This window comes from Rhamphochromis sp. 'chilingali' (assembly GCF_963969265.1).
Source record: "Rhamphochromis sp. 'chilingali' genome assembly, chromosome: 16".
Lineage (NCBI taxonomy): Eukaryota > Metazoa > Chordata > Actinopteri > Cichliformes > Cichlidae > Rhamphochromis > Rhamphochromis sp. 'chilingali'.
The window spans coordinates 28,873,312-28,886,540 of record NC_137943.1 but is presented as its reverse complement, the minus strand read 5'-3'; the positions used below and the strand labels follow the sequence as shown (position 1 = coordinate 28,886,540).

The window sequence follows — 13,229 nt, the reverse complement described above, 5'->3', positions numbered from 1 at the left end:
CACAATGTCCCCCCCCCAAAAATTCTTGTATACATCACCGCCAACATTAACAGTAACACACACACACACACACACACACACACACACACACACACACACGCACAAAAAGCTTTGATGTTACCTGGAGATGTTCAGTGGAAGAGCTGCTCAGTTCGTCTCCAGACTCAGAGTCATTTGTACGTCTATCTTCACCCGCAGAGTCACAGTACTGGGTGGTGTCCACGTCCAGTGGCGCTCTGACCAGTTCTGGGGATCTGGCTCGACTGCGGGGCAGGGTGCTGGACCCACCTTTGTAAGGGGGTGGTGGGACACCACCATGGAGAGCTTCAGCGAGAGCTTTGTCATGGTCAGTGGGAAAGGTGGGGGCATGATGGTGGTTATTGTCCCTGCGCTGAATCGGGGGAGTGAATTTAGCCTTGTTTCCAGTTTGTGCTGAAGGGGAGCGCTGATAGTTGGACTCATTTCTGTGAAGGTTCTCAGCGGGATGATTGTTGAGTCCCAGATCCAGATTGTTTGGTTTTACCCAGCGTGCACCTGCACTTTGTGAAGATGGATTACCAGTAGCACTCGGAAGATGGAGGATTGGTTTAGGGGGTGGCATGAGGGCTTTGCGGACTTCTCGGACATATTGAGCAGGTACATAAAAAGCTTTAGACGCCTCCTCTTTTTTCACCTGCCACCAATCCTCATTACTTTTCTTGACTAGCATGTAGCATTCCCCCTGCTGGATCTTAATGAGCCGGTCTTTAAACTTATACTCATAGTCGTATTCTACCTCGATGTAGATCTGGCCCGGGGCAATAGGCAGATCTGCCATGATGCCTCTTACTATCCACCAGGCTGTTCACCCCAAAAGAAAAATATTTATTACCATGTCTTCATCAGTAGACCTTTGAAAAAACAAAGAGAATATATTAAATATACATTTAATTTCAGTGTGAATAACTCTGCTATTGTACTTATTATATATACACCTCGGGTGCCACAATGTTCTAATGTTCCAGTATGTATAACATCTAACTAAGTTATCACCTGTGAAGTTTTTCCATTTTTCCCCAAAGATTGAAATTAATTATTAAATAACAATGTCAATAAGGAGCATCTCTGCAAAATACTTTATAACCTTTAAATGGAGTAATATAATCATAATCTCAGTTGTCTCATTAGTGAGTTTTTTTTCCTGAAAATGTACTCTGTCCACTCTCTTGGACTGCAGCTTAACAAAGTCTATGTGGCAGCAACTAGCAGCTATAGTCCAAGGTGGTGGAGTTAGACTTAAGTCTTTCTGGAGAGGCAGCCAAACAATTTCTGGGACCACCATTACAGGGACCTGCCCGCAGAGGTGGTAGACTTTCTCACCAAATATAATGTGGCATACCTAAATATTCCTGATTGTGCCACCTAATTAAAGTGTATGTATAGAGAAACGCTCTTCTTATTACTTACTTTTTCTGTATTAGTAACCTTTGAAACAATAAAATGAATAAAAACTTTGAATGGCTTTCTAACTAAAGGTATCGTATGCATTTCTTTTTAAATTGTCATTAAAACAACATGTTTTCAACTAACAATTTTAAGGAAAAATGAAAAGTTGTGTTTTTATGTATGAGAGAAAATAACTTGAAGAAATAAGCTTAAATCAAAACTAACAATGAACATTAAAACCATAAAAAAAAAAATCTTGAGGTATAGTTAAGTCAGAAAATACTTATTCCCTTCTCCTCTCATTTAATCAAAATAAAGACAAAAATAAAAATGCCATTGAAAGCCTGACACTCACATGCTAACCCAATCAGAACAAACAAATAAGATATAAACTGAGAAGATTTAATCCTCTTCAAGGGTGAATGTACCGTCCAGCTCAGAGCTTCAAAGCAAAGTAAGATAAGACGGAAGAAGTGGAGACAGTAACAAGAGTCACGCTGCTTTCTCCCACTTACTGTGTTTTTATGTCTTACTCTATTTCTTCCTCCTTACTAAGGACAGCTTGTCCAGCAGCTATTAGGGCATCTTGGATTAGCTAAGTCACACACATAGTTTCCTGTTGAAGTCACACGCATGTGCGCACACTCTCTTACACAATGATGTGATGCTGTACGCCAATATGATTTATTTAATGGAGTCAAGGCTTATATTAAAAGAAACATCTTATCAATAGTGAACTTCGTGGCCAACCTTGAGTTAAACAATAATACACCAAAACTATTAGATTAAATAAAATTAGTGTTTCCTGGTTGGACTTTACTGCTTCAGGGTATGACTGAGCATGGCCTATTTTGATAGAAAGAGGTACCTCAGCTGTTTAGATTTTCAAATTAACAGGAAAATAAATATATTATGATCAAATAAGTTTAATAGTTCAAAGAAACTACAATCTTAGGCTACCCTCAAGTCAACTCTCACTACAAAAAGAGATTTAGTCTCAGCTCTCTCTTTCTGCCTCCGGTACATGACAAAAATGACTTCTAAAGTTCTGACTAGTCACTTTAGGAGACAAGTGTCAGCTGAATGCCTCATATGTACAATGTAAAAATGCAATAACTACAATGACAAATTGTTGCAGACTGCACAAATTTACTAGGTCACAAATATTCAACTGGGTATAATGTTTCTCAAATGTTGGCAAACTTGATAAAGCAAAGAGACATTTAGAGACCTATAAAGTTTAAGCTATCCCAGCTGCCACGGGACAACGACCGGGGTACGCCCTGGGCAGGTCGCCAATCTATCACTGAAAGACAGACAACCATTCACCATCAATTAGACTAACACGCAGTTCTTTTATGAGAAGAAAGACGATCTATTCTTTTTGTAATTTTCTTTATATTTTAAGCAAAAATGCCAGTCACTTACACAAAACTAACACTTGAAAGAAAAGGAATATAGATTTTATTTTTAAAACTCCAACTTTTTTTTTTTTGCTTTTGAAACTTTAGATCTGCACATAAACTAAGCCTGAGCTTGGTAACTGATGAAAAGAAACAAGATACCAATCAGTTGTATCTCTGGTAATAATTAAAATACTAAAGCCACTGGGACCTCAGTGTTTATAAGATAAGATAAGATAACTCTTTATTGTCATTGCACAGTCATACATAGTACAGTAGTACAATGAAATTGGAAAAACTGTCCTACGTCGGCACTACATATAACACAACACGACACGATATGACACATCACAACGTAACAAACAACACAACACAGTATATTAACTTAGTATAAAAAAGAAGAATAAGTGTATGTGTATTGCACACTGTTATTATTGCACATTAATTATTATTGCACCTTGTTATAAATATAAATATTATTGTTATCGTTTTAAACATTGTTACCTCCCCCTAAAAAGTCCAGGGAGGTATCCAGTCAGGTCAGCTATTTACATTGATCAGGGCTATTGCCCTGTTGTAAAAGCTGTCCTTGAGTCTATTTGTTCGGGACCTCAGCAGCCTGAACCTCCTGCCAGACGGCAGCAGCTTAAACACCCGGTGTCCTGGGTGTGTGCAGTCCCGTAGGATGCTGCGTGCCCTCTTGAGACAGCGAGTGCTGTACAGGTCCTTCAGGGAGGGAAGAGGATGTCCAATGATTTTTTGGGCCATGTTGATGACCCTCTGGAGTGCCTTTCTGTGTGCTGTGGTGCAGCTGGAGAACCACACACCGATGCAATATGTCAGCACACTTTCAATGGAGCAGCGGTAGAAGACGGTCAGCAGCTCCTTCTTCAGGTCCATTTTTCTGAGGATTCTCAGAAAGTGGAGACGCTGTTGGGCCTTCTTTAAGACCGCAGAGGTGTTAGAGCTCCATTGGAGGTCTGTGTCTATGTGCACACCCAGAAACTTGAAACTGGAGACCCTTTCCACGCACTCCCCGTTGATGCTGACAGGCTGCAGCTCGGACTTCCTCCTTCTGAAGTCAACTACCAGTTCTTTTGTTTTGGTGGTATTGAGGTCCAGGTTGTTGTCTGCACACCAATCTGACAGCCTCTGAACTTCAGCTCTGTATGCAGTCTCATCTCCCCCTGAGATGAGCCCCACCACAGTGGTATCATCTGCAAACTTGATGACTGTGTTGTCTGGGTGGGAACTAACACAGTCATGTGTGTACAGAGTGTACAGTAGGGGACTCAGTACACAGCCTTGTGGAGAGCCGGTGTTGAGGCTGAGGGCTGAGGAAAGATGAGGCCCCACTCTAACTCTCTGTACACGGTCTGAGAGGAAGTCTCTGATCCAGCGGCAGGTGGTGGAAGGAAGTCCAATTTCCAGCAGTTTATCTATTAGTCTGTCCGGGAGTATCGTATTGAAAGCAGAGCTAAAGTCAACAAAGAGCAGCCTGGCGTAACGGCCCTGCACTTCCAGGTGAGAGATGGTGGTGTGGAGCATTGTAGCAATGGCATCTTCAGTTGATCTGTTAGCTCTGTATGCAAACTGGAGCGGGTCGAGTGTGGGTGGCAGGCAGGACATGATGTGACGTCGGACCAGTTTCTCAAAGCACTTCATTATAACAGGTGTTAGAGCAACTGGTCGGTAGTCGTTGAGGCTGCTAATGTTAGTACGCTTTGGCAGTGGGACAATTGTGGCTGACTTTAGGCACGGCGGGATGCAGGACTGGGACAGTGAAGTGTTGAATATTTGCAGTATTAAATAAAGTATGAAAAAAAAATCATCGCAACTCATTCCTTCCTGTTTAATGAAATAGTCCAAATCAAATTAGTCTACTGTCCCAAGGCATCCAAAACCACGAGGTGGTTAAAGGACCTGTAATGTCAGCCGTGAAACAATTTCAAACAAAGTGCGATAGTCAAGCAGACTCACTTGACGACGATACAGGCTACTGCAGAATGAGCAGCAGGATATTACAATGACAGTCATAACTGCAATCCTACAAAATTATCAGTGAGTTACATCATTATCAAACCAAGAATATGCCTCCAAAGACAAAGAGTGCATTGTTGCTATTTTTTAACCCAGCAGCACTAATTTCTCTTCAGTATCAAAGTCCTATGGTCCCTGTAAGCCACTGGGGCAGTTAAGGAAATGTCGTTAAACTAACGACACCCTCCACAAACACACGCGCGCGTGCACACACACACACACACTCACAAAAGAAAAACAAAAAGCACACATACATACCAAGAAAAAAAGAAGGTGGGGAGAAATTTGCATCTCTACAATAGTAACCAACACACTTCTGTGTGTTTCCTCTCGTCTTGAGTTCATGATGAATGATGAGCATCGCTGCACAACACATGCAGATTCACTTAAGAGACACCCATGATCCATGAAACTATAGCGAGGCCACCATCTGCAGCTGGTGATATAACCCCACGAATTCTGTGAAAACATTGGAATGGGCACCAGACAAAGCGCACAACAAATAGTGGTCACTGTGAAGACTGTTGTGGTTGTACGAGTGTCCTGAGAATGCTTAATGAGCATATCCCCACACACATTAACCAGCATGAGCTACGCTATTTTAAAACCACTTGATTAATCAAAAAGTAGTTTCCACTGGGTGTCACCATTAAAGCTGCAGCTGAACATTAAATGCGCGGTTGGCAGCTATTACCTAATAATAGCATTGCGCTTCTGTTTACCTTCAGTCGTGCATTAGCTTAATAAATATCTGTGATTAGGCGAGCAGTGCTGGGATTACTGCTGATGCAGTGACTGGTGGGATAATATCGCCACAGATTAACTCGAGGGTTCAGGCTAACAAGTACTGAGGGAAATCTCACCGAATCTATCAGCTGAACAGAAAGTCCATTAGCCAAATGAAAATAAAACATTGCATCTGGTGCTAATTCACAGCTATTCACTGAATAACAGCAGAGTAGCGAGGAATAAGACTGTGTGATGGTTATAGCATGAGTAGTAGTGGCAGCTTTCCTTGTTAACATCCTCAACCCTCATGCTGAAGGCATGGAGTCGATCACTATATCACTATTTTATTTTTTATTTTTTAAATGAGAAACAGTGCTTGTAGTCAAGGAAAAATATGATGAAACCAAATGTGGTAGAACACTAATAAAAAGATAGTTTTAAAAGTATTTAATTTAAACCTATTTCTTTAATAAAGAAATCAAAAGGCAGGAAGCTTAACAGTGCTTTTGTCCATTAGTTTTTGAGAGCTTTTCCCAGCTCAAAATGGGCCTTAGTAGGTTTACAAAGTGTCTTTGTTAACATACTTATCATAAATCTATGCATTTTCCTGTAATTTGGGTCCAAAAATATGGATTTTAATAATAAAAACCCACTTAAATTAACTGCTAACAAAATATTTTTATTACAATGCTGAAGATTTTTCCTTGGGGGAAGGTCAAAAACTCTTTGGGGGAAAGTCAAGATTTGCTGGAAAAACCCAGAGTATATATAGTGTAGCTAAGAATTCCTTAATGGGCAAGACTTTGGTGATAGTGGTGAAGGGAAAAAAAAAAACAAACTCAGGGTGGGCAGTCAACCTGGCACAACCAGTTATGGCTGGAGAGAGTGGAGAGGAAGAAAAAAAGAAAAAAAAGAACAATAAACAGTCAACACTAAACAGGAGTCAGATAAAAAAAACAAAAAAACTCTGTAGTCTGCACAGAGTTCAGATGCACGACCGCCTTTCTGGGAATAACTGAGCAAATGGCGTGCCTAACCTGCTAATATTAAGGGGCTCTACAAGCATCGTTTGCCCAGTGAAATAATCACAGTGGCTGGAAGGTTTGGGGACTCAAGACAGTGAGATGAGATTTAATTTCCTGCCATCCCTCCACCCCTTGCAGGGTTTTGGTCTTCCCTCAAAGAAAAACCACATGGGTCATAAAAATCTAATCTCAACCAGTTTGTTTTTCCAATGTGAGGTTTAATTTACTCAAGCATGAAACACATTTTTGCTCATAATCAGCCAGAAATAACAGGAACAAATTTAGACAACAGACTCTTTGTCTTATATATGTGAACCAGTCAAATGCCTGTTTTCCACTAGTACCTACTCAGATTTTACTCTACTCGACTTGGTTTTGGTCTTATTCCATTACAACTGAGTACCACCTTAATGTGCTTGGGGTCATTGTAGCAATGTGACCAAAAGTCCCATGACGTCGTGGCAGTGGTATACCTGCTGCGCTTTCTGTGGCTTTTTGTCAGACTCAGAGACCACGGTGTTGGTTTTTGTGCAGCCATTTCCCTCGTTGCTAGGTTTTGAAAATGGCAGTTTGAGTTTTGAGAAGAAGTCGTTCTCATGACTCGGCTCACTTGGAACCTCAGCCAAGGTACCAAAAAAGTACCTCTTGCGTAGAAGACGCTATTTTGTCCGCAAAGCTTGTCAACTACTCAACAAGCAGTAGTGAAACTTGTAAAAGTGCAACACAAACCAGAAATGGAGACCATTCACCTTCAGAGTAAAAGTTTTGCCTTTTGAAACACCCTTGATGCAGCTTTAGGACACAAATTTGACTCTGAAGGCAAACCTTCTCCATTTCCAGTTTGCATCACACTTTTTCAAGTTTCACTACTGCTAGGTGGGTAGTTGAAGAGTCGCCATCTTCTGTGGAAACTAAAGATGACCTCAGCAATTCTGTAGAAACCAGAGATTGCAACAGGTTCATTAATCAGTCTCTATGCCTGTGGCACTGAGGCCTTATATGCCAAGTGACCCTTGAAAGAACAATTTTGATTCAGAAAAAACATACCTTTGAATGTTTCCTTCTCACTGTTTTTAAATTTAAGACTGATTTTAAACTAGAGTACAGCTTTTAATTACTAAGTTAGGTAAACCTCAAGTCATACAATGCTAAACATGTAAAAACCAACAAATCATTTAAAGTTTGTGGGTTCCTTTTTAACATGTAGCTTTAAAAAAAGTGATGATTAATTATGAAAAAGGTGTCAAAAATGCAATCCCTCTATGAGAGAGTCTGGCATGTTGGTTCTGAAAATACCCTTTGAATTAAAATGAGGAAGACTACAAACAAAACAGACAATCAACTTAATGCTCCAATTCGTCATATGGAAAGGTCTTTGGAAGATTAAGTACCTGGGGGTTGTTGTCTCTTTCACTTATCCCCCACTAAGATTAAGCTACAGCTTCAGTGCTGCTATTTAGCAAACAAATCTTCTCAGAGTCCAATCAGCAAAATCAGAAGACGACCCTTAATTCAGAGTGATGGTAATAAGATTTGCAGTGGGAGACAGAGTGGATGGGTGGGTCCCATGAAAGCAGGACCTCGGCTGAAGTGTGTGGAAGTGTTGGAACTGATATGTATGTTTAAAAATCCGCTGCTGTCAGCACATGCAGGAAACACACCCTCACAGTTTCTCTTGCCTCAGCAAAACAGAAATCAGCACACTGCAAATACTCTCTCATTGTGAGCACATTAAATATTGCAACTGAAACAGGGACGAGTGAAGCACCAGCACCAGCAGCAGCAGCAGCGGCGAAATTCCTCTGCATCGAGTCTCACATGACTCTTGTTAGCCAAGTTCAGACTGTTGATTCAGAGCCGGGCCACTGGTGATGGTCTAAACTTGATAATGTTTCTGCTTCCATGCCTTTAAATATGATTAGGGTGACTGTGCACCCCCCCCCCGTTCCCCTGATCTTTTATATTTAAACAAAAGCCAACACATTTACTTTCAATATGTTTTCTTTGGTCTTTTAGAGATGAAATCTTGCTATAAATGACTTGCCATTTAGACTATGCTGTATATATATATAAAAAAAAAAGGTAGGTGTAATAAGCCAGAGCTTCAACCCACATCTTAAGTAATGTGTGTTCAATTCAATTTAAGTCTTTGCTGTTGGACATTTATTTTTATAGCTTTGGTCGTTTGCTTTTCTCTTATTAATGAACAAAGAAATATCATTATCCCGTCAGCCTGACAAGCATCGTGTGGCTCAAAAAGATGTGGTAATAACGGGTGTATTCTACACTATGAAAATGAACAACTTTAAGAGTTTTAACAGTCACTGGAGGAGGAAAAATGGACATGAATGAGGCCATGAAAACAAATCAGAGCTTCCATTTATCCTTAATAAATGTACTTACTGCAAGGGGAAATGTGAGAAATATACATTCAAATAAAAAAATACTGATTATAACAAACCATCTTGTTTGTGGTTTTTAAGTTGGATATATAATATGGAGAGAAATATGTCTCATAAGGGTTACAAATGCATATGACATTATCCACCAGCGTACACTAAGATTAACAAATGTGTGCAGTGATTTGTGTGTAATGTTTGAGGACTCACAAGCACGTGCTTCGATGAATCAAATAAGCTGCTGCTGCATCCTGAAATGTTTTTCTGCTGGGGAAAGTCAGTGAGTGCTCAGCTGCAGATGTGGAAACACTGTGGTTGTGTTGATGTTAATTTTACCATTGTACAATAACAGCAGGCTAACATTAAGGAAGGAATACGGAGGAAGCCCAGATGATGGACACAGCTTACATTTGTGGATCTGCAAAGCTGGCAGCATGAAATTTGTCTCACAACCCCCACACGGGGGTCATTTACACTTGTATGTATCGAAAGGGTTACAAATGCGTACGAATCATCCACATTTCTGCATGATATAAAAACTGCCAATGAACTCTCAGCATCAGTTACTTGTCTCATGCAAGCATACTCTTTGCTCCACATTTAGTTTGCTGGGATGTGATCTGCCTCATCTTAATCTGTATTTTTATTACAACTGGTGGCCCCACAGTACGGAAGGTGTGAACAGCAGGTGGGTGGGATGTCAGATCACAGATATCTGCTCTCACTGACATCATTCAGAGCCAAGGAGAGAAAAAAAAACTTCAGAGTTTTTAGAGCCGTCTGAAATGCGAGCTTTTGGCTCTTAGGTAGTACAAGCTGACCTCATTATTAGAAACTTTGGTCACATCTATTAGAACTATCCAACTTTGTAACACAAAGCGCAAATCACTCTGGCCTGTGAGCGCCGATCAGATGTAACAGAACATTAGCATGAGTCTCGAAAAGCACTAATTATTTTCCACTGGGTCATTCACTGTTCAGATGTCAAGAGCACATGCGTGTGTTTGCTCTTGCTGCCAACAACAGCTAGCAAAAGAGGCTGTGATGATGGAAATAATGGGTGGACATGGAGGAAGTTGCTCAAGGTTGGATGGTCAGTCTCTTTGGCAAGACCAAGGCTAAGGGCAGTGACCGCATACCTGTGACACTGCAACCTTATAGACGTCCTGATTGCCTGTTTACAGGCACAGTTTGTTAAAATGGGGTATGGGTATTTACATTTATGTCCAGACCCACTTCACCACTAGAAGAGACACATAGCTAATACTCTTAAAAACATGGTGATAATCAGGGATGCACCACATATCAGATATTTGGATCCAATATCAGTCTGATCCCATCTCACAAAGTTAGACTGGTAACAATGAGCTTATTTAAGGAATCCATCTATTGAATTAAATTCTGTGTTGTTAGCTGCAGAACGATGGTTGCAAAATGGAGAGGTAAGTTAGCAAAGAAGAAGCTAAAAGCAAAGCTTTAGCAGTTTGGATATTTTAGAGGGATTTGGGTTCAGTTTGACCCTTGGTAAATCTTTACTGTGACCATGTTTTTTTTTTAATCATCTAAATTATCATCTAAATGATGTATGTGGTTCCTCTTAGTTGTCAAGCTCTTTGTTTAGCTTTCTGGCTCTTAAATGTCCCATTTCAAGCCACTGCAAACAGCTTAAAAAAAAAAAACCCTAAAACAGCAAAAAAAAAAAAAAAAAAACAACCACAAAACACAAAAAGAAAAACAAACTCACAGACACACAAAGCAACCCAGTGGAACAAAAAGTAGTAAAAATGTTATTCGCTACAGAGCCAAACATTTCCCTCAGGAGTCGGTAGGAACCAAAAATATTGGCTTTACATTCACCAGAGGACCACAAACACATCTCCAAATGAACCATAATTCTATCAAATAAGCAATTGTTTGTGTCCAGATTTATGTGTCAATGTTATGTTTATACTGCCCATATCTATATTTTGCTTTTCACTTGTTTGGAGCAGAAAAAACACAGTTACCAGCAAACAGCTCACAAACAAAAGTCAGAATAGTTTCAGAGTGGGGGAAAAGTGAGGACATAAAATAGACCCTTTAATGTGTAAAACTAATTCTCGATGTATCTATTTGTAACAAGCAGAAGCAGTGCACTGTGCCCCGTGCACAAAGAAGCCACCAAATATAGGCCCAAGCTGCCTCAAACAGCCTGGATCCAGCACTGGCTGTCCTACTTTGACACTGGCTCTCACCATAATTTTCTTCTAGAGAAATCAAAATCAGCTCCCCACGGCATCCCCCCACCCTATCACTGTTAAAGCCACAGCCTGAACCACTTCGACCAACTACGGCCAGCTGCAGCTCCCTCAATCGAGAAAGAAAGAAATCAGAGTACACATTTTAAGCAAAACACAAATAAAGAACATGTTAAAGGCATGCTGGCCACAATAAGACCAAGAGGTTTTATAGAAAATCTCTCTTCTGTTCACCACGTGAAGCTCTGTCACCAGCAAGGTTTTCTCAAGCCCATCATTACAAAAATAAAGTAAATAAAAACAGTAAAACTGCTTTAACAGTCTCTTTAAATTGGTTGCTTTTTCACTTCATAAACAAATATTGCTTTATTTTCATAAATGGCAGATTTGGGGGAGAGTATCCAAACTCTCAAATAACTAACTACTTGCTCAAATGACACTCACTTATGCCCTTTAAAAAGTACAGGTTTAGTTTTAAGGTCAGAAAGACTTTCATTAATGGCATAGACACATCTGCTTCTAAATCACCTCAAAACTTAAGAGAATGAACATTTTTGAAACAATTAAAGGTTCTTCATTATAATTCATGATAGGACTGTGTCGTTGAGGTGATGATTATAGGCTCTACTGTGATTTAAACGGCAGCTTTCAAACCACGAGGATCAGATCAACTTTAAAAAGCCATTTATCACTATTTCATATATTTAAAAAAGTGTGAGCGGGAGGATTTCTGCTCTATGGCAGATCCATTTCACTGCTCTCAGGTAATAAGGTTAACCCTGCCAGTCAAAAAGTACTATAACACATCTGTTTAAGACACTCCTTAGAAAAGTAAACACTGATTTCTGCGCTTTCTTAACGCTAATTTAGAAGGTATTCCCAAAAGGATTCAAGTTTCTCTGATTTTTTTAAAATATATATTAGGTCTGAAAGTAGCTTTGGGCTCTTTTGTGGGTTCAGAGCTTTAACTTTCACCTTAACGTCACGTTTTGTGGTCTTAACTCTCAGTTTCAGCTCGCAGGTCTCCTCGGTCTTGCTTTAATCTGCCCTCTAACGTTAGCTAGCTAATTAGCTTTCAGGGCTACAGCATTCCTCAGTGTCCCGCACTGAGGCACAGATACGCACCTTCACCTACCTCCTCCGCTGGCTCCCAGGGGGGAACACACCGACACGACGGTGCTCCCGGGTGTAGTTAAACTCCCAGTAAACTTCCCCGTCGACCGACCACCGTGTGAAACTATTTCCCTACTTGTCAGGTTTGTCGGAGAGCGGCGTTCCAGTCCGTCCTGCTCTTCCCTAGCCGGTGTGTAATCTACAGCAGTGCTCGCTCCCGTGGAGTCGCTTGCCCCGAGAACTTCGCAACTACCTTCAAGCAAAGATCGTCTATGCAGACAAGACGTGCTATTCTATATATTTTCCGGAAAACACAAAAATAAAACTTTCCGGTTTAACTAATTGTAAGTTACCATAGTCACCGGTCTTGTACATGCACATTTAACAAAATAATTAAACTTAGCACTATTTTATCAGGCAATGCTGTAGTTGTAAGTGGCTAATGACTAAGCACTAGCTATCGTAGTGAGACCTCTTCTCTTGTTTGTGAGTTATACACATGGTTCGAACTTTCAGGTGTTCCGGACACAAAAGGGGATTTAGCGCAACCTGGCGGTGATGACCGCGAACTGCAAATACATTGTGCGTAATTGTGTCTGCTTTTAAAACGAAAAAAAATTTTTTAGTTCATGGCACACATACAATGTGCGAATCAGCCCAATGTGCTGTCAAGTGAGTGACCAGCAAATGAACAATCAATCAACTATCATTTTACGGTTTACAAAATGCCCATTCCTTTCCCTGTGTGTTACAATTCACAGACCATCTACAAATGGGACCAAAAGCTGCACTGTTCTACATCAAAAGTTTTACACTACTTTTAACTTTGTCTTATTTTTATAAACACTATAAAGACAA

At 40.4% G+C, this 13,229-nt stretch overlaps 1 protein-coding gene across 7 annotated transcripts in view; it reads right to left on the bottom strand.

The window, feature by feature from the left end:
- LOC308383338 (rho GTPase-activating protein 12-like) overlaps positions 1 to 12,639 on the bottom strand; it is a 61,883-nt gene extending 49,244 nt beyond the window's left edge. For 6 of the 7 annotated variants that reach the window (XM_080861239.1, XM_080861242.1, XM_080861241.1 and 3 more), the window contains exons 1-2: positions 12,384 to 12,639; positions 122 to 890 (exon numbers count right to left, since the gene is read on the bottom strand). In XM_080861239.1, coding sequence (XP_080717365.1) covers positions 122 to 817 — 696 coding nt within the window. In that variant the 5' untranslated portion in view covers positions 818 to 890; positions 12,384 to 12,639. The remainder of the gene's footprint in view (positions 1 to 121; positions 891 to 12,383) is intronic. The other variant, XM_080861240.1, reaches the window with a different exon arrangement.
- Between the last annotated feature and the right edge of the window lie 590 nt (positions 12,640 to 13,229).